The sequence below is a fragment of the Primulina tabacum genome, chromosome 1, assembly GCF_025594145.1.
Source record: "Primulina tabacum isolate GXHZ01 chromosome 1, ASM2559414v2, whole genome shotgun sequence".
NCBI lineage: Eukaryota > Viridiplantae > Streptophyta > Magnoliopsida > Lamiales > Gesneriaceae > Primulina > Primulina tabacum.
In genome coordinates, this window is record NC_134550.1 from 2,952,911 (window position 1) to 2,976,068 (window position 23,158).

The window sequence follows — 23,158 nt, forward strand, 5'->3', positions numbered from 1 at the left end:
TATTTTATGATAGAGGATTTCATCCTATCATCGCCAAGCTTTTAATGATATAGACGTGTATTTAATAAATAGGTCTCTTGTGAGATGGTCTCACGAATCTTTATCTGTGAGACTGATCAACCCTACCGATATTCACAATAAAAGGTTATACTCTTATGGTCCGTTTGGTACGTGTGATAGGATAAGTAAATAATAAATAATTAGAGTGATTAAAAAATGAGATATATAGATTAATAGTATGGTGAGATAAATAACATGATTTTTGTATGATTTTAAAATGATGGATTAATTTTGTAAATTTTATTGTAATGACCAAAATGTCCAAATGCTAATTAAATATATATTCTTAAAATAATTGGATAGATAATTAAATATTTATAATTATAATTTACATTTATTAAAATTAATTTAAATCATTAAAAAAATAAATTAGAATTGAAAAAATATTTATTTTCGTAAAAAAATTAATTAACAAGATTACAAATTTATAAAAATTTAATTTAAAATAGATTTGCATTACAATTTATTTTCTTTAAAATGATTGAAAATAATAAAAATATATGAAATTAATTTATAAAAAAATATAATAAAAAATTAAATATTATATTAATTATTAAATTTTCACTAATTTTAATTTTCATATTATATTGAAGAAAACAATTCAAGGGTATTATGGTCAATATACAATCTTATCATGATCATTATTCAAAAATATTAATTATCACACCCTTTGAGGAGGGATATTTAATCACAAAAATAACCTGAATAGTGTTGGCTTTCAATCATAATCAAAAGCCTGTAGATTAATAAAAAACGAACCAAACGCAAGATAAGAGAATGATTATTAAATAATCATTCCCTTATCATGGCTACCAAACATAGCCTTAGCATAAAAAGTAAAAATATTTCATTGATGACCCAAATAAGATATATGTCTCACAAAATATGACGTGTGTGACCGTCTCACATAAGTTTTTGTCGTATATAACAGATGTGTGTGTGTATATATATTCGGAAGGTACCTCTTTTCGTTGACGATTTATTTGCTACATATACAGTATAATTACATTAAGATGGACCCAAATATAAAATTTATTTTTTAAAAAAATATTCTAAAACATATCAAATTTTTCCCAAAATACTCATTTTCATGCTGTTCTTACTTGGTGTGATTAACCTCAACCTCTCCCTGGATTGTAACCTTATCCATTGGTGCACACCACTTTCGGGCCAAATCCAAATATGGATACCCTATTTGTAAACCCTAATTGATCCTCAATCTTATCCTTCTGCTCAAGATTTCCATGCAGCTACCTTGAAATAGAAATAACCATTTTCCCCAGTCACTTGGGATTTCCTATCCCATCCTTAGCATTGTCACAATCCCATGGCTAGGAGCACACAAATTTTTTTTCGAATTTAAATTGATATAAAAAAAATTTTATGATCAAAGAGAAAATAATTAAGATAATTAGTGATGTCAACTCATTAATCGAACCCCAATAAAGTCAATCCTATCCCCTGAATGGTTATCCCATCCCATAGTACGGCTCCTCCAAATAAACGAGGGACCAAAAAATAATTACAACTTTTCTACATGTGTCACCATTTTATTCCATTGTGCATTTGTGGGGGAGGAAATGTCGTCATGCGCATGTTCTCACCACTTGCCAATATAGGAACTTTATGTTCACGTTTGTTTCCCCTGTGAAAATGGATCATGGTACAACTATACGACCCCTCAAGTTTAAAACTTTCCACAAGAGTAATTTTCAGAAAAAAATTAATAAATATAAGAATTTGTTTTACAAAGTAATAAAACTATTACACCTACTAGAATTTTAAAATTATCAAATTTGCCAATATAATTTGATGTTATCAAATTATTGTTTCAGTTACGTATTTCAAATATCGACAATTTTGATCATTTTTTATCGACAGTGCTGATGTGACACTACAGGTCAACAGCACATCAGTACTGTATCGGTGCTACATAAGCTTCACGTCAGAAAATTTACTAAAATTGTCATACAAAAAAATAGCGAACTAAAATTGAAATTTGATGGTATAAATGACCGCAACAAAACACATCCAGACAAATTTATTTTCCCTAAAAAGTATCGGTTTGACTCAATTTCCATTGCTAAGAAATTACAACTGCCCAGTTTCAAATTCATAATTACCCCCTAGCACATATTGGTTTGTGGGAGATACATATCGACCTCCTATTATTTCTTGAGTTCACGTGTCTATTACAGTGAAAAGGGATACAAAATAATTGTTAACGAAAATCATCGCCTTTAGTGTCGTTCGCTTTAGCGTGACCCCAAGCTTGATAAACAAGGTTCAAAATAATTTTGATCGCATTTACCTACATTCCTAGGCGAGTAGTAAGAAAGTCAATCAAGTTACAATTTTTTTAGGAGGTCTCATTTGAGATTGTTTCACATATCTTTACTCTTGAAATAAGTCAGTCATTACCATATTTACAATAAAATAATAATATTTTTTCATGAATGACTCAAATAAAATATTGATATCACAAAAATAACTCGTGAGTTTCTGTAACATAAATTTTATATATTAAAGGGTGGTTTGACCCCACACCTCTAAGCGATCGATTCTTTCAACGGTAGCCGCCAATACAAACTCATAATACGATACTTAGGTTTCTAGCTTTACTAAAGAGATAAGATCAGTCGAAGTGTATACTGCACTTCTTTTTAGTAAAGAGGATAACATGTATTTTAAGGAAACTTTTTATCTTATAAAATATTTTGTGTTGTATGAACACCAAATTACCACGTTTACATTGGATTCACATTGTGCGTGGGTATTCATTTTGGAAATTGAAATTTCACTTAATTCCTAAAATGACCCAAAAAAATCAGATTTTTTTGGGTATAAGTGTACGTAGCATGAAACGGTTTATATCTAAAAATCCACATTTTTGCTGCTTATTATTTGTCTCTTTTAACCTCGTCAGTCCAAATACATGTTAATCCTACATCTGTTTCGATCTCAAAAAAATTAAATGAATTTACGATCAAAGTTATGGATCAAATTCTGATGCTGGTTCCAATTATTTATTTTCGAAATCGATATTTGGTTATGATTCGAGTTTTGAAATTGAAAAACTGTTTCGATTTTGATATTTGAGAGACGAGACGGTCTCCATCTCACTTATGTGGTTCGAAGCCGAGTCTATGGTAGAGAAGGACAGTTGTCACATCCATCATAAATTCTTCCCAAAATATTATAAATTTTTATATATAATTTTCAAAATTCACAAAACAATTTAAAATCATTTTATTTTAAGTAATTATATAATAAAAAATTATAATTTGGAGTGTCAGATCACACATGAAATAATTGTTGATGAGAGTGATGTGAGAGGGGTCATACATAGGGTTTTGAATGACGTGGAATAACAAGAGATAAGTGGTCCATTGGGGTTGAGCTTCTAGGGTTTTTACACGTGTAAAATTGTAGACTCGAATATGTGCAACGAACCAGCGTGGAAGCTGTCATTTTCTTTGGGTTTCTCTCAATCTATTTATTTATTTTCAATAAGTATAAAAGTATTGTTAAATAAATTTAGAAAAAACTACACTTTTAAATAATTTCACATCCTATATATTTTAATGACATACACCCTTGATCGGAATACTTGAATATGTGGGGGCGACCAACGACTTGCATATCGAGACTATTCCGATCACAAGATATATCATGTTCAATCATTTAGTACGTGGAAGCGATAATTTATTATCTAGATTATTATTTTCATACTGCTCTTCGCAAATCCCAACATACCCATGAACCTCTTAACAGTACACCACTAAATCCTCAATCCTTAGCTTGCTGTACAGTGACAGCATCAATACCCACTAATCGTTGTTTTCAGATATTGTTGCCGGTTGACATCTCTTCTAATTCGTCGTTACTGACACTGAAGTTTGGAGCTATATCACACAAAAAGAAGCATGTTCAGGGTCCCGATGTCTAGTAGAGTAGAACCGAAGCCGCAGGGAATCCCACTCCGTGGATTTCCTGCTTTGTCCCAGCCGGGGAGTTCGTGCTACGGAGTCCGCCTTCGAGCCCAGTTCCAAATTGTTATTAGTATCATATTGAAATGTATCTAAAAAATACATGTTGAAACAAGAGATTACAACTCAACTAAACCGACAAAAAAACTAGATATTTCATTATTTAATACTATGGACAAAAGGAACCTAAAATTAATAATAATCACAGAGTAATTAAATTATTTCGAATTAATTAGACTTAAATACAATATTAATCTTTTTACACTTTTAGTTTTAGTTAATCACCCAACAATAAAGATAAATTAGTTAATCTTTTACAGACTGTACTCTTCTATATGTTATGATGGAAAAATGCAAAGCATTTGCAACCAAACTAGAATATAATATATGAAATATACATTTAAAATAAAAAAAAATAATAATTTATCTTACGTATTATTAAATTAAAATTTTAAAAAAATTAATTTTTTTTTTTTGGTGGGTGGTCATATCAGTTGAGGCGGTTTTTAAGGACAGACAAAGTGGGCAGCTTGGATTGTCGGCTCGCCTTAATTTCAAAAGAGTGCAGTGGCTCAGGCTCTACTCTTGTCAAATCCATCCACATACATCCACTTCCTCCCACACTTGCACTCTTTTTACTGAAAATGACATGCCACGACTTTTATTCGTCCTCCACATGGGATGCATCAAATCCCAAATCGAGTGTTAATTCATTTTCAAGTTAAATATCGAATAATAATGTTGCCATAAATAATTTAATATCGTAAAAATGATAGTTAATATAATATTTGATTTGATCGATTAAATTTAAGATAAGATAATAAATTATAGTTTTTTAAGTAAATACAAAAAATATTAATAATAATATTTATTAATTAAATATTTTGATTGATGTAAAATAAATTATTAACATACTGACAAAATAAATATGCGATATGATAGTTAAATTATCAATTGATTAATAATATTTCATTTGAACTGGTGTATCTTGAGATAACGTCTTATTAATTATTTCCAAAATCTTCATGTTACGTCTGTCCTTGGAATATTGGCCTAAGAATGCATCTAAGAGTGAATATTTATATTTACGTGTGGGATCCTTATAAAGATGACATGAGATTTTCCGAAGCTATGCTACTCATTGTCACCACAGTGATCTAGTCGCATATCTCTATGATAAGACACAGCGTAAAAAACCAACAAAAATCTTTATTGTTGTTAATTAACCTAACATGTGTTTCGATGATGACAAGACGGTAATTATAACACTAATATTGTAAGTAAAGATATTAATTTAGTCAATTAATTAAGATGTCTTGTTTTATAATCTAATTAGTCAAAGTTGAGTTTACATTTCTTTTCTTTATCTTATTTTCTCTCCTACCATTCGAATTTTAAAAATTTATAACTTTCCTTTAATTTTTTTTAAAAAAACAACTTTATTCTTCTTCTTTTTTTTTTTCCAACAACACGTATCGTGTGTCCACGACCGCTAATATTGGTAATTATCAAACCGATAGATGGCCAAAATTTTCTTAAAACGACACATATATTTCAAACCGGTTTACTTTAACTCGACTTTTTTTAAAAAAAAACTTTTACTATTGAAGCACATGCACTTAATTTTTATATATTGAAGTGTATAATCAACCACTTTAAAACTATGCGTCGAGTTCAGAGTGCCAGAACGATGGAGAATGTAAGACAAAAAGATATTTTCTTGAAAATGGACCCCACTTTAAGGCTAATCAATATAACCCTTGCCATTGGCTCTTCGAATAAATATATAAATTAACAACAAATATGTATCCATAATCCAATGTATACTGTCTCCATCCTAAATATAATCTGTATTTTCTTAAAAAATATATATTTGTATTAATTCCGTCACTCCACCGTAATAGACTCACAAAACCCTACAAAACAAAATTTCCGGTGGACAATACAAGACAATGACGTCTGCATTATCTATAAAGAATCTTTCGTAAATGTAATTACTTTGATCACTTGATATAGTTATTTTTTAAATGACAATACTACGTCTATCCTTTTGAAATAAATTAATTTTCGAATTACCTTACTCATAATCCTCGAAATAAATTGTACATATATTTAATGTAAGGAGCAGGTCCCTTGTGAGACGTGTTAGCTATGAATATATTTATGATAAAAAATAAAATTTATTAATGAGTGATTCAAATAGAATAGTCGTTTTACAAAATTGACTCGTTAGACTTTCTAACGAAAATTTTATGTTGGATCTATCACATAATAAGGAGGGCAAAAACTTGTGTGAGACGGTCTCACGGATCGTATTTTGTGAGAAATATATCTTATTTGGTAATCAATGAAAAAATATTACTTTTTATGCTATGAGTATTACTTTTTATTGTGAATATCGGTAGGGTTGACCTGTCTCACAGATGAAAATTCGTGAGACCGTCTCACAAGAGACATAGTCCATAAGGAGATGGGATGCATCAATTTATGAAACGACATACGTTCCATTCTATATATATGGTGATACCCTCATAAGGATCCGGGTCATCATTAACCCGGCTTATTACTCAGATAGCCCAGATCAGAATTAATAGGCCGAGCACTCTCCGCAAGAACCGGGCACTTCTTCTGTTCCCGGGTGATCGCCCAATAGCCCGGGCCCTCAAGCAAATGCCCGGGTACCTTATCACCCGGGCCACCTCGAGAATTGCACCACACTCGAGTGTGATTGATACAAGCTGTCTAAATCTGTCAGAACCACTTGGTCTTGGAGTGTCCTAGAAGTCATCAGAAGCTATAAGTATGGGCAGCCGACTTGCCATACTTTGTAGGTGGCGCGAGAATCGAGGTACATACCTCATTTTCTACTATAAATAGCAGGCATATTTCTCATTTAATGAGGCTGAAATCTTTGAACTCTCAAGCACTGACATATTTTTTCTCAAATATTGCTTGTGTTTATCTGAAAATCGGTTGATTTTAGCATCAGAGTGTCTACGCCGGAAACTCCTGCGGCGCCCATTCACAAGTTCCTTTCTTAATTGCAGGTGTTGTTGCAGCCATTATCTTCACTCAAATTCCCAAACACTAAAAATTATTGATTCTATCCGTTCGAACTCCTTACCCGGCTCATCCATTTCAGCGAGATTGCATCAATATATTTGAATTAGAACAAGATCGATCAATAGGCAGAAGAATAGAAGATAAATTAAGGTATATTTTAGAAATCGAACTTATTTTTTAAACTTATCAATGATAATGTGAGCATTTTGATATTGGCTCGGCATTTGCAACGGACAAGTTCGTTATACCGCCTAGGTTTCAGCCCTATAATACCCTACGTTTTGTCAAGTCCAAAGCACCTCTCATTGTGTGGTTGATTGTGTGTGATGTCATTGCGTGACTGTGGGGTTTATTCCCATTGTAAAATAAATAAATTCCCATCCCACCAATCAAGATTTTTACCAAATTATTATTATTTGTTTCAACAGTTTCACCTATCTCGAGCCCCTACATTCACACTGTTACATGGAATGATTTAATGTGAATATCTGACTGTATTTATATAGTGTTACTATTTAAAATATGTAATTTAATTTTTATATTTAGTTGCATTTTTTTTGTTTTATTGATATATCTATATTAACTATGATTTGGAAACTGTGTTATAAATTTTTTTAATGAATTAAATAATTATAAATAAGAAATTTTTATATTATTTTGTTTTAACTACGATTTTATTTAATTTGTGTGAAAAACAAACAAACTTATATATATAATTGGGATGAAATGAGTAGTATAAAAAAAAAATGGTAAAAACTTGTGTGGGACGGTTTCACGGGTCGTATTTTGTAAGACATATTTCTTATTTGGATCATCCATGAAAAAGTATTACTTTTTATGCTAAGAGTATTATTTTTTATTGTGAATATCGGTATGGTTGACCCGTCTCACAGATAAAGATTCGTGAGATCGTCTCACGAGATACCTACTCATAAAATATTTAAGATAATTATTATCATTTTAACTAAAAAATTTAGGTTTTAAAAAAAAACAAACAAACTTATATATAATCGGGATGGAATGAGTAGTATAAAAAAGTATTTAAGATAATTATCATCATTTTACCTAAAAAAATTTAGGTTAAAAAATTATATCTAAAGATATTCTTCAATCCAAAGAAAGCTTGTCTCAAATGAAATTCGAACCTTGAAATTTTTTTTTATATCCGCAATCTTGAGTAAACTTAATCGAGTTCGAAAAGTCGAACTTCAAAATTTTCTTGATATTCAACTTAGTTAAGTTTGTTTTTTGGTCCCAACAACATTTTCCTTATATGCATGCCTGGGTATCACTAATTATACAGGTAACCTTGGCACCCGGAGTAGTTGTTTTAACATTAATTAATTAGTGTTTTGTTCATATTCCAATTTAAACATACCCAAAACATTAGTATTGCATGGATCGGGGTGGTTACGCTCGGGATCGCCACCCAACCGAAAAGTTTGCCGCACCGGCCAACACTACTGATTTGAATATATATTTTTAGCCAATCGCCGTTATCAGGTGTGAACAGAAATTGAAGCGTATATTATACCAAACGAAAACAAATCAAACCACACACACACAAAATTGACTAAAATTTTAATCAGATCACGATTTGAGTCGGCTTTGATTTATTTTTTTTTTTAAAAAAAAACCAAAAAATTTGAGTTAGTCTAAAATTTATATTTAGGAATTCAAACCAAATTAACCAAAATAGTTTCGTAAGTATTATAATCATATAATAGATATTATTAAAAACTTAATTTAGTATATTTATTTCCAATTATAGAAACTTAACTTGTTATAAATGGTTTTATTTCTTTTCTTAAATCAATTTATACATCTTAAACCATATAAATTATTATCAAAGAAGCCTTTCGTTCGAATAATTAAATATAATACACCAAATTGAGTAATAATTTTAGATTTTCATCCTCAAACTCATCAAGTTGGGCTCTAGTGTAATACTTTTGCCTTAAAAAAAAACAAATTTGCATAGTATATTGACATTATTTCGAAAATTGTTGATGCACCATCAGATATTTATACAAATTATTCACTTATATTTATAAAAAGAATAATCAAATATAGTTTATAATCAAACATTATTTGGAGTATCCGTTCTAGCTTCATTTAAACGTGAAAGACGATATGAAACATATGATAGTGGGAATAAAATAAAAATATTTTAATGTTCAAAAATTGAACTATTATTCTAAACCCTTTTTTTTTGTCGGAGTAAGAAGTTATATTTATATCGGACACGTATTGCATGACCGAAAATTAATAAACAAACATAAATTAAATAAGGTTCCCGAGCTTTATCCAAAATCTTTGGGCACTAAATGCCACCTTCATCACAAAAACATCATATAAATAACATAAAAATCGGGTATAACGATATAATTTTATCATAAAAATTTTTTTGTCTTGTACTATTTTTTTAAAAAAATTATTAAATTTTGTTCATCATAAAATATTATTCATAAAAATTTCCCGCAAAACGCTCAAATCTTAGTCCATACCACTGACTACATACAAATATCAGATGGGGCCTGCGTGAGTTCTTTCCGATCGGTGAAACCTGCCTGCAACATGTATTTTTTTAAAAAATCTGACGAAATCCAAGGGTCAGATTAATTTGGTTGTTTTAAATTATTAAAGTTGATAATAATTTTTTAAAAAAATTAAAAAATAAAACATTTTTAAAAATATATAAAAGTGAATGAGATGATTTGACCATTGTGGATTAAGGTGTGTTATTTTTTAATTATGTATGTTATTCTTTAATCATGTTTTTAAAAATCATGTGTAAGCTTTCAAATTTTAATCATGTGTAATTTTAATTTTTTTCGATTATATGCAATTTTTTTTTTTTTTTTTGTTTAGATACTCATATATATGATGTTTAATTAAATAAACAAAATATTTCAACATTATTTTTGCAACAACATGACCATAAGATGAAATCATCATCGCTGACATCAACCGGCAACCAACGATATAACTAATTTCATCACACCAACATCATCACACCATCGAACATGTTCTAATACTGTATGACATGATGATCCCTTATCAAGACAAAAAAAAAAGAGGATAAATGTTTGGATCATATATATAGGCAATAAACGAAATGCATGCAGCCTTTAAATGAATCACGACTCACCAAATTAAGACACAAGAAAGAAAAGTCCATGGCTTTGCCTTGAGCCAATTCAACTTCCCAATTTGACAAAACCTAATTCCACGGGCTTCTTCAAAACCTATGAGCTGTAATTTCTTTTGTCTCGTCAATTTCACATTTTCAATTAATAATACAGAGCTGACAAAAACTTGTGTGAGACGGTCTTACGAGTCGTATTTTGTGAGACCAATATCTTATTTGGGTCATACATGAAAAATATTACTTTTTATGTTAAGAGTATTACTTTTTATTGTGAATATCAGTAGGATTGACCCGTCTCACAGATAAAGATTCGTGAGACCGTCTCACAAGGGACATACTCTACAGAGCTACACAATTCGCATAACTAAAGATCATATTATTTAGTCTATACATCACAAGATATTAAATACCTCTATTCCAATTTCCACATACCGGCCTTGGTGTGGTACATAGTGTTTGAATTAGTTTATAACGAGCTACAATGAACTACGTAGTATAACAATTGTGATTATATGGAGTAAACGCTAAAAGAACTCATTGTTCACATTACTCTTAAGGTAGGTTTTTTTTTTTTCACATAATGGATAATGAATACCGGAATTAGATCATATACGATTTCTACCATGACAAAAAAATTCAAATAGTCAGAATTCGGTTATATTTAGAAACGTCATGCCAGCACTTAGACAAAATAATTTTAAAAGCAAAAAAATAAAACTACTGTACCTAAAACAAAGTTTGACTAATTAAAAGCCTAAAACTAAAAAAAAATAGGTCCTTATGTGATTATTTTCCACAAAGAAATATATAGTAATATAAAAGATCCATATTTATATAACATAATAGGAGATGTTTGATCGAATAACGACACAAGAAGACACGTAATGTTCACACACGAAATCCATACGAGTGTCCTTCTCGCAATTTTATCAAAAGCCAAGACTGATTTCGAAAATCCATGTTTATAAATAAAGTCTACCCTTCACTTTATATCCAGTCCCAAGATAGCAACTTCTCTTTCTTGCTATTCATTCCAAGTTGCGAGTTAAAAGTCTCTGCAACAGTACTATTAAATTCAACAATCCCTCTACCAAACATACCTATCCACAATAACAAATTGAATATGAACCTTGAAACTGATGATCCAATGGCACTCATTTCTCAGTACTATCCATCAGAAATCTACAGGCAGTTTGTACCAGAACAAGGTTAGTTTGCACTTCATGTACATATACACTATGTATCTGTATATCTGGAAACTATGTTACGTGCATGCATTTGAGTGGATTTGTGTTCATACAGAAGCCGCGGCGCCGAATCCTAAGCCACGGCGGAGACGGAAGAAGAACAGAGGAGATGAGGGCGGTGGAGATGGGGTGATGAGGAAGAGGAAGCTGAGCGAGGAGCAGATGAGCATGCTGGAGAAGAGTTTCGGGAGTGAGCATAAATTGGATTCGGACAGGAAGGATAGGCTGGCGGCGGAGCTGGGGCTGGACCCTCGCCAGGTGGCGGTGTGGTTCCAAAACAGGCGCGCGAGGTGGAAGAGCAAGAAGCTGGAGGAGGAGTATTCCAGGCTTAAATCCGAGCACGACACCACCGTCGTCGAGAAATGCCGCCTCGAGACTCAGGTAGGTACATTCGTTTCAACTGTTGGAGTCGATCATTTGTTGGGTAAATTTCTTTCAATTTCGTGTGATTTTTTTTTATCAAATTTAAAGTTGTCACTTACTGCCATCACACATGTGGTATTGTGGCATAAATCTCTCTCGACGGAGATATCATGCGTTCGAGTTCTCGTTAAAACAAAAACTGATCAACCCCCGTTATACTCCCCCCCAAAAAAGGCTACTTACTTGGGCTACTTTAATTGGAACTTTTACGAAATATATTGTGAAGTGTAGCTAGATGCATGATATTAGCTTAAAATAGATGAAGAAACTAAGTGGAAATGCATGCACTTAATTAGGTTGGGAAAGGGTCCATCTTTGTCCAAAAAATGGAAGACAGGCAGTGGAAAATTGTCATTAGATTCGAGGGTAGCTTCCACCCCAAATTTTAGTCTGTGCTCTGCTATTGTTTTTTCAAAGCTCCGTACATATAGTTTAAAGGTGGACAACTCTGAGCCATAGGCTGTCTTGGTGGAGCTGTTACATGCCACCCCCACCCCACCCCCAACCCACACACACACATACACACACAAAGTGTAGCATACAACTTTATAGTATAAAAGCAATATCGGATTTAGATTACAGATAAAGGAAAATATTTTTTTTTATCGTAGTGATGCGAAAAATGCAACAAAATATTGTATTACTTGTTTTGGTGCAGCTGCTGAAGGTAAAGGCGCAACTCCGCGAAGCGGAGCAGGAGATCCAGAGACTGTCGGAGCGCGGAGATGGGTTCTCGAGCAACAGCCCGAGCTCGTCCTTCTCGATGGATGCCATGAACGAGCCGCCATTCCTCGGAGAATTCGGGATGGAAGGACTCCAGAATGTGATCTATAACGGGTCGTATAATAACTATGGATTAGGAATAGGTTGGGATAATTTGTATCGTATGTGATTAATTAAATTAATCAGTTGATTAATAACTTATAATATTATGTTAGCTAGAGGGGTCGATGACATTTTGCACGCACGTAGATAGTGACTAATAATGTAAATTATTTAGTTTTGTATGTGTAAGTGTAATGTCATGAATTTGGCTTAGCTTTTTGACTAGGGATATTAATTAGGTTGTCGTATATCGTGTCTTTATTCTGTATAAAATGAATAAATTAAGGGTTGGCGTGTGTACATTGTCAATGTTATTAAAAATGTAGCCAACTTCCCCCCAAAAATGTAGCCGAAATATAAGAAATCAGAGCAATCTAAATGGAATACAGGTGAGCAGTTCTTTTGCTTCAATTTTTTTTTAAAAAAAATAGGAAGTTACACATAATAATAATTTAAAAAAATGTACGAGACACATTTGTTAATTTACACCTTATTTGTTAAATTTATAAATTGCACGTTGTCCATGAATTAAATATCTAAAGGTGATGTGGAAGTTGGACTCCATATCCCAATTCTCACCATCTTTGGTCAGGGGAGCACGCAACTTAAAGTTTGACAATTTAAGAAATAAAGTTCGCAAAATTTTTTTCTCATCCAAAGCAATCATGCATTGGAGTTATTTTATTGGAACGTTTACATTCATTTCCACTGCATTTAATGTATTTGGATTTGCTTCCCTCGTGAAAAATGATAACTTGTACGACAGGTACAACCAATGCCAATGAGAAAAAAAACATTATATTTTATTTGTTAGTTTCGAGATTTTTTTTTGAGAAAATTTAAAATATTTATTTGAAGATTTTTAAAAATTTGAAAAATATATTTTTTTGTATATATATCTTGTGAATTTTGAAGATATTATGAGATATTGAAAGAAATTATCTTGATTGATATCAGAAGATGTGATGAAATATTTGAAAATATAATTTCTATCTTGAATTTGATGTGGTCTTGTATATAAACTGAGTGTTCATTCATTATGATGTTCATCGAGGGACAAAATTTGTATGAGACATATATCTTATTTAGGTCATTCATGAAAAAGTATTAGTTTTTATGCTAAAAATACTACTTTTTATTGTGAATATCGGTAGGGTTGATCCGTCTCACATATAAAGATTCCGTGAAATCGTCTCACAGATAAAGATTCGTGAAATCATCTCACAAGAGACCTACTCCTTATCTTATTTCAAATTTTAGATCCCATGTTTTTAATAATAAGAAAAACAACTCCAAAACTAGATGTTTCAAAGTTTGAGATGTCTTAGTCGAAAGACTACTTATGTCTTGTTAGTGACCCACAAATTTAACAAGAGATGGGATGATACAAACCCATCGATCGAATCTGCCCCTTGATTTTTATCGTGAAATACGATATTTTTAAGAAACTTTAGATAAGATTTTAGGGAAAGGGAAGAATCATGGTCCATTTTGAAGAGACTAATATTGAATTGGAACCACACGTGCAAGAAAGTTTCGTTTGTCTTAAAGGCTGGTAGCACCAGCCCGGACTGCCCTTGTGTCTGATATCAACATGGCAGTGTTACCTAACTGGTTAACTAAAGCTCAGCCAATTCTTATTTTTTATAATAAAAAATTCAATCTTTTTCCAAGTTGGATGACAGCATTTAATGGGGTTTCAAATCTGAAAGGTTTTTCAACAATTTACATAGGTAAACTTTTTACCTAATTATTCGGAATTCTTGTCCCCGAGTATTTATTTTTTCGGTCAATCACTTGATAGGGCCTGCTACACTGCAAGTTGTTCAATTATCGGGCCGGGCTCGGTTTGGGTTTAAGAGTGCTTCATTTTGGGCTTGAGACCCATTAAGTTGAAACAAAAGGAGGAAGATCCTTTTCTATTTAGCAATTACGTCGGCTTGTACGATTTACGTTTCAGTTTCCTTTTCTAGTTTTAGTTTCAAATCCTTCCGCGTTTGTTGTCGTTCCCTTCAGTTGTATAAATGTTCATTTGTTCGAAATTGGGCAGAACTGAATTTCATATTGTTTGGGAATTTGATTTTCTTTGTTCGTATATTTAAAATTTCATTTTAGTAGCATCTAAATCAACAGAGACTAGAACTAACCATTGCATTTGGACACAAGTCGCTTAGTTTTTTAAGTTAAATTTTTATTATTTTTCAATCATTCCGTACGTTTCGCATTTGACACACTTACAAAGCTTAGAGCAATTTATAGATGAATTACAAATTGGCTTATGATTTTATTTTATTTTGTTTTATTTTTCGTTCATAAAAAACTACATAATGACCCCAAAAATTATTATTCTTCATCTCTTGTAAATTATAATATACTATATCGTTGTTTCAAATTTTAAAATATGAAGTAGTACTAGAAAGCCAAATAATCTAATATATTGGATTATTGGTAAGTTGTATTATAAAATTCAACAAATGAAAACGAGTGAAAATAAAGAAGAAGATAAAAAGAATTAATCAAAACTCTGTAACATAATATTTTTTATATAAAAAATTATTATTTAATTCATATTAAAAATTATTGCCAAATACAAACAGTGAAAACATATTATCGAATTGGACAAAAACTTGTGTGAGACAGTCTTGCAGGTTGTATTTTGTGAGACATATATCTTATTTGGGTCATTCATGAAAAAATATTACTTTTTATGCTAATAGTATTACTTTTTATTGTGAATATCGACGTGATTGACCCGTCTCACAAATAAAGATTCGTGAGATCGTCTCACAAAATACCTAATCATCGAATTGATAACGAACCCAACTTTAAAAACGTACCAAATATTTTAAATGTAAATTCAAAAGATGTTTAATTTACTGAAAATGAAAACTATTTGTTTCCCATCCAATTGCTAAGCATTATTACAACAAACTACATAATTAACACAAGTGGTTTGGATTATATACGTGATCCCCAACACAATTAAGCTTATTAATCACTATATTTAACCACCATTACATTGGATCATCATAATCCTAATACCCCCAAGCTGACGTGGCAACCAGTGGCCTGTCATGCCAGCAAAGCAGCATCTCCGCCTGTCTCTTGGCAACGTGGAATCCTCGAACTTCAACTTTCCTAAGTAAAAACTCCGCTTGAAACTCAGCAAACTGGCTCAGCCTCACCTGCCTCAGCCCCGCAGCCACCAGCGCTTCCCTCAGCGGCGTCACGCTCCGCCCGGCTGACCCCGCATCTTCAAGGATCCTGGGGAACAGCACGTACGTCTCTATGCGCTGCATGTAATCCCCGCCGCCGTCGAAGTTAGCAGCTTCCAAGGATTCCAACAGCGTGGAGTAAAACTCCAGCCCATCGATTACCGTCTGCCTATACGACGAAGATCTGAAACCCATCGGCCCTTCGACGTCCACATGCACCACTACTTGCGGCGAAACTTGCCGGAGATCGTTCAGAAATCCAGACCCGACGTGCCGGAATATCGCGGGGGATAAGAGAACCGCGACCTTCTCACCGTCCATGAATTTGATGGATTTGAAGGATAAATATTCGAAGGTTCGTATCAAAACAAACTCTATCTCGAACCTTATATCTAGCTCTCGTGCAAACTGTGCTAAATTTTCTCTGGTCAATCTTGATTCCATGGCGCAATCGTCAGGAATAAGAGCCGAAATTCGAAGAATCGGCAGCCCGCCTTTACGCGAGTCTGCTTTCTCCGCCAGTTCTCTCATGAAGGAAGCCCAGTGGCCTCCCAGCCCGATGTCGAAGTCAATGACATGGACTCGAATGGAGCCTTCTAAAGCGTCGAGCATGGCTTGATTAGCCGTGAAGCTTGAAAACATGGTGATCGGAGAGATGCTGGCGAAGATATTTTGAGCTTTGATTGTTTGAATTATCTCCGAAGAGCTTGCGGGACGAGTGATCGGATTTGATCCAGTGAGTAGCGATTGAAAGGCTTCTTTGAAATAGAAAGCAGCTCTCTGAAGAGGCTTACCAACAGGAGACCTCAAGCGTTGATTGAGCCGCGCTAATATAACGTGCCCTAGTTGAAGAGAGTTGGTCTCAAAGCACTCAGCAAGTCGAATCAACTCATCGATGTAATCGAACCCCACGTTCCAGTTGCAGCTGTTGAAATCACCGGCGGGTTGATTCAAAGACGCTGTAGTGTACGTCGATACATCGGAGAGAAGCCCAAAATCAGCTGGCACAAACTGGGTTGAATCGAACGTGGAAACATTTGAAAATTCAGAAAGAGTTGAGTATTGATCTTGATTAATCTGAGTGTTTTCGAATTGCGAATTGATTATTGGTTTTGAAACCGGGGCAGTGGAATCGTCATGCAAGCCCAATTCTCTCATCAACGAATCCCAATCCTCCAAGTTCTGATTGACCAGAACATGATCTTGATCTTCCAGCTGAAGAGAGTCGTGACCACAAACAGAGCCCACTATGTTGTTATCAGTGTTGGAATTGGTGGTGGGCTTTTGATCCGTAACGGGGCTGGGGCTCCCTCGTAGTTCAAGAACCGATTTGGGCTCGTAGGGGGAGCAGCCGGTGGCCGGATTCCTGTTGACGTTACGTTCGAATGATTTGGAATTATTTTGATCGTTAGCAGCAAAGGGGACTTTCATTTCTCGAATAAAACGATCGGGAAAGGGCAAGAAAGCAGGCAGAAACCTTACTCAAGGGGAGGGATGGCTTTGTATTCTGGAGATATTGAATACAGTAGTTTGCAAATTGGAATTTCGAGGGCTCTTTTTGAGTGATGATTGTTGTCCTTTTATCTTTGCTTCCAAGGGGGGAGGGGGGGGGGGGGGGGGGGGGGGCGTGTATGCATGTGTGGGTGCGTATCATGGTCATGCATGGGATGCATGAGTGCATGATATATAATGGGACAATACATGCATATGGAGAAATGATTAGGGCCAGCGACTGATTTATTACTTGGAAGCTTGTTGCTCAAGGCTTTGAAGATACACTTTAATGATATTACTTTCTTTGATACTCATCAGCTTTCTGTTCTTGCTTGATTTGCCCATTATTAATACTTTCAAATATTTTTTCGTGGGGAGGTTTTGACTTTAGTTCCCATAATTTTCACCTTTTTTTCACACCAATTATCATGCTCATCTGTAACTCCTACATACAACTCATTGTCAGACTTGGCAAGATTCTGAAATGTCAAGACCAGTGGTCCATTAATTAGTTTATACTCCAAACACCTGCAGGATCAAATATGGTCGGTCACGTACCCACGGGCCACGAGGGTTTCTGGATTTTACTCTTTCCGCAATTATTCTTGTGATCCATGTCATATAGTTCGAATTATTGGCTTTAATTAATGATATACGTCCTATTTGAATTTTACCTTCTCAAGATTAAATTAATCTAATTTTGGTTTGGTTTGGTTTGGTTTGGTTTGAATTTGGCTTGCTACTTTGCTATTATCATACAAAATGTATTTTCAAATCATAACTCCTAATCATTATCAGATAATCAAATTAAATTCGAATTAATTTGAATTAAGGATTAGGTTAAGTTTTCAATATTTGGTGGGACAATTCGCCTATGTTTTAATACAATATGTTCAATTGATTCGCAATGACATTTGCGTCCAATAGTCCATATGACAAAAGTTGGTTTGCAATTGGTTGAGATATATAGTGCGCTTTAATTTCGGTATAGCGAAAGGAGAGTGTATATATATATCTACCACAAGTCATCTTAGTGGAAACGAAAAGAAATATTGCAAAGTAACTCAGAAAATGGAACATGGACCAATGGGATATTGTCCGCACATTCAAATTATTTTATTTTATTTTATATTAAAATTTTAAATAAACTATGTTTTTTCCTCAATGTGCGTAAAATACAGCATTAGTAATGCGAACTTTATTTTTTTTTTTATTATTCAAAAGAGATGCACATTCTTTTTTTTTTTTTTTTAAAGAGTATGCACATGTAACATGTCACTAATATATGCCAAGGTTATATCCATATAATAGTCGATTTCTATTTTTTTCCCCCGACAAACGAACGATGAATCCTCCGAAATCTTAGTTCAGTAATACTCGAATGACATATATGTCTAGTGCCATCCATCTATGTATTTTTTTCATTTATTATTCATGACACACACACACACACACACACACACACAAATATATATATATATATATATATATAATATTATTATATAATATTTGAGCATCCAATCATTTCACTTTATCAATTTTTGTTAAAGATTGGAACTTGAACTTGACTCAACCTAAAAGCTAGCTCAAGGGAAGAGGAATGTCCAAGTCCATATATGTCACTCCCAAGTTATTTATCCAATCGATGTGGGACAATTAACATCCCCATCACGCTCAGGAATGAACATCTGAAGCGTGAAGTTTACATATGACCCGACTATAGGTAGAATGATGGCCAATTATGGACTATCCAACACATAACGGTAGAATCTGAGCTCTGATATTATGTTAATATTAGGAATTTGAACCTAACAAAATCCCAAAAACTGTCTCAGGGGGATTATCTATTTCGATATATTCAACTCTCAAATCTATTATCCAATATACGTGGGACAACTAACAAAGTTTATTTTTATATTTAGGTTTTCATAATATTTGTTAAAATGAACAGCTTCCAAATCGTAAAAGTAGAAAAATTTTGGCACGAAAAACGACAAATAAGTCAAAATGGTGGGCAAGCTAAAGTTTTAACTTTTCCAAGCGTGAAAATGAAACTAAAAATATTCCCTAATTCCCACAATGAAAATGCCCCGTCTGTGATTAATTGGCATATTTCTTCCACAAGTAATATAGCTCTTAGCTTGTAAGTAACGGTACCTCTATTTGTCAATCTCTAGCGACAGGCTTTTGCGGTTTTGGGCAAATTTTGAGACAGAATGATAATTGGATTGAAGAATGTAATGTATATCTGATATTATTAATTAAAGAAAAAACTGTTAATCGTTAATATTTGGAAAATGACAGAGTTGAATTAAAAGTCACGATTATGGGAAGATATATGAATAAGACAAAGATATTTCTAGGAGAATTCACAAGTAATTATTTACTTTAAATTATATTAATTATCAAAATATATTTACATATATAAAGAAAAGAAAACATAGTCAAATATGAGGATCGATAGAAATAGCTAAGGGAAAATTGTGAAATGTGAAACTCAAAAAATAAAGTATATACTATATATATATATATATATACCTCTGTATTTTTATCCTTGTTCCTTTCTAAAATATATAAATGTGGAATTGAAACAATTACAAACTTTTGTACTTTATTCTAGCATATATAAAAATAAATGACGTCGAAATCCTTTGTACCTAATTATGCGCTAATTGTTCTCGAGAAACAATTTTGATATATGGAATGGAATGAAGGATATTCTTTAATCATCGAATAATTTTTTAGACACAGATTAAATTGTCTTCTTTTATATTATATCATACAAATTCCAACTAAAGAAATACAAACCAATTCTTATATTTATAATTATTGTATAAATTGGTCCAATTTATGCTAGTGTGTTTGATATATCTGACGTCATGTTAACAATTTCTAGAATCATGTCGGCAGAGGATCGAGAGGTTAATTATAAGATCAACTTGTATGACCATTTTTTATGTTTTCGCTCATATATTATGTACAGGCAGATCGATTTTTTTTCCCGAAAATAATATATTGTCTCATGTGATTTTTCGTTACGTACGATTTATATTATGATATTACGAGAATACTCGGAAAAAACCAACCCTAAGATTCAAAAGATGGATTTTAAGACGTTGGATGATTCAAGGAGACATGGAGCATCTCACGCTTTTGTTTTGAGATGATAGGACGATGCATTAGTTGTAGACATTTATACTACTTCTCAAAGGTACCAATATTCCACCCTACAAATCAAAAGGCCACTTTAAGCTAACAAACCCTCCTTCACAATTAATTCTCATAATTTATTATTCATTTTAATACAAAAAATAAATTGCCCATTACGTAAACTGGGTACTACAAATTGACCCGATCGATTGGCCAAGGGTTTGGATCTACATGTATGTATGTAGTTATATATGTATGTGCGTACCACAAAGAGAGATCACTTAATATTGGGGCCTTTCTTTTATTTGTCACCGACAACTTTATTGGAAAAGCATTCAACTTTTAAAAGATGTTTTGAGGTCCTTTTGCTTTAATAATTTCAATTTCATAATAATTTACCTTTTTTTTTTTTTTTGCATATATAAAAAAAAACGTACAAATATCAAATACCACTCATGTCTTCACGAAGATTCATATCCTTAAGCTATTTTCATTCGTATAATTGTACTTTTTCATCTAATAGAAAGTTTAAAAAATTAAAAATTAATATGGTTTCATTTAAATTTCGATTGGATTATTGATGGGAGGAAATATTAATGTCACGATGTTAAGTTGTTGTTGAATATAACGTTTGATAAATCGTTAAGCATCCAACTCTGATAAGGATTTATTTGTTCTTCCATGCATGTAATTTACTTAAAAATTTACTAAATTTTATTATTTAAAAAAATTATGAAAATATAGAATGTTGGTTTAAGATGAGGGTGTTGATGAATAAGGATGAGGATTCTACGCAAGATTGCTACTTGTGATGCGATCGCTATAGCTCAACTTGTCCACATCCACAATGGAGTCAAATACATATTGGAGCTCCTTTAATTTGGAGCCACATCAAGTTTACACCTCTTTCATCTTTTTACAACTTTTCTTTTACCATTTCCAAATTATTCTACACATTAAAATTTACAAAATTATTAAACCCTAGGCAAAAACTTGTGTGAGACTGTCTCATGGGTCATATTTTGTGAGACGGATATCTTATTTGGGTCATCCATGAAAAATTATTACTTTTTATACTAAGAGTATTACTTTTTATTGTGAATATCAGTAGGGTTGACCCGTCTCACAGATAAAGATCCGTGATACCGCCTTTCAAGAAATATACTCTAAACCCTAATATCAAAGGTTTTTTTGCTGATGGATTGTACTGTATCGATTGATTGTACGTATTACTTGTAATTATTTTTATTCTTCCAGCTCGTAAATCATAGACTATGCTATAAATTATAATATAGTTTCCTTGTAAGCATATTGAAAACTACAACAATAAAGCAAAAATAACTTGTTTAATTACATTCAAAATGATATTTAGAATTTGGACAATCGAGTTATAGGATTAAGAGATATTGTTGCAATTCTTTTAAATCATATATACAACAACTCAAATATTATATATCGATCCGTATCCAACGACAGTGTAATCTCTTATCAATATCTCATACGAAAACTACCATATATATACATTTATAATAATAATAAAACGGATCAAATCCACATATTATAATAAGAGTACGTCTTTTGTGAGACGGTCTCACGAATCTTTATCTGTGAGACGAGTCATTAATCCACTGATATTCACAATACAAAATAATACTCTTAGCATACAAAGTAATATTTTTTCATGGATAACCCAAATAAGAGACACGTCTCACAAAATACGACCCGTGAGACTGTCTCACATAAGTTTTTATCTAAAAATATAGATCTGATTTTAAAACTTACCACTTCCAATTTACATTTTGACAAATGCAACGCTATGTTACTTTTATCCGGTTTTATCCATTTGTGTCAAAACTCAAAAGTTATAATGCTTTATAAAACAACACACAATGTCTCTATAATCTGGAGTTGATTATTTTTACGACGCACCGCGGTATATATAAGAAACCATAATTACTAGAATTTGTTGTGGAAAAAATCCAAAATTAAAGCTATCGAGCAAGTTTGTTACAATGTTATCTTGGTTCTTGAAATTTGATTTTAGTACGATACATTGATATTTCTGTATATTTAATTAATCCGATTTCCACCGAAGAACTCACATGATACAAAGATATACACGATAACGATATCTATAGGCAAATTGTTGATTGGGATGGCAAAACTAAAAGGACGTTTCGTTCAGATAGTGTGTCTAAGCATCTTTATTTTGGAATATTACAAAAAATCTAACTAGCTTTTAATCTTATATGATGATCAGTGACGTAATTGTGCATCCATCAAATATATTCTTTTGCACATGTCAAAGAAAAAAAATTGTTAATTATGTTGCGATTAACAAATGTGAGATCTTAATTAATTTGGATGTTATTTTGACAGAGAACACATAAAAAATCTGATAAAGGGAGACACAAAATGTTCAATTTAGATTTAGATATTGAAGATAAGTTTGCTTATTACTTATTTCTAGTTGAAATTTTGTTTCGAGCTCGAATTCGATCTTTTTTATGGTACTTTATTCTCGAGTATATAATTCATCGT

General features: G+C 32.5%; 2 protein-coding genes and 1 long non-coding RNA gene across 4 annotated transcripts; 1 reads left to right on the top strand and 2 right to left on the bottom strand.

The window, feature by feature from the left end:
* Nucleotides 1-10,057: 10,057 nt before the first annotated feature.
* On the bottom strand, nucleotides 10,058-12,714 carry LOC142516089 (uncharacterized). The gene is made up of 3 exons (XR_012811907.1): nucleotides 12,578-12,714; nucleotides 10,264-10,367; nucleotides 10,058-10,168 (listed from the first exon to the last, which is right to left on the bottom strand). It is a non-coding gene; the product is annotated as an uncharacterized LOC142516089 (long non-coding RNA).
* On the top strand, nucleotides 11,265-13,071 carry LOC142516063 (homeobox-leucine zipper protein ATHB-40-like). Of its 2 annotated transcripts, none has more exons than XM_075619835.1 (3): nucleotides 11,265-11,471; nucleotides 11,569-11,891; nucleotides 12,592-13,071. In XM_075619835.1, the coding sequence occupies exons 1-3, from the start codon at nucleotides 11,387-11,389 to the stop codon at nucleotides 12,823-12,825; spliced, it is 642 nt and encodes a 213-aa protein (XP_075475950.1). In that variant the 5' UTR covers nucleotides 11,265-11,386; the 3' UTR covers nucleotides 12,826-13,071. The 2 variants fall into 2 exon arrangements, with proteins under 2 accessions (XP_075475950.1, XP_075475949.1); XM_075619834.1 differs by having other exon boundaries at nucleotides 11,566-11,891; nucleotides 12,592-13,069.
* Nucleotides 13,072-15,641: 2,570 nt separating this feature from the next.
* On the bottom strand, nucleotides 15,642-17,545 carry LOC142515534 (scarecrow-like protein 15). The gene has a single exon (XM_075619807.1). It carries the CDS (start codon nucleotides 17,402-17,404, stop codon nucleotides 15,794-15,796), a length of 1,611 nt encoding a protein of 536 aa, XP_075475922.1. The 5' UTR covers nucleotides 17,405-17,545; the 3' UTR covers nucleotides 15,642-15,793.
* Between the last annotated feature and the right edge of the window lie 5,613 nt (nucleotides 17,546-23,158).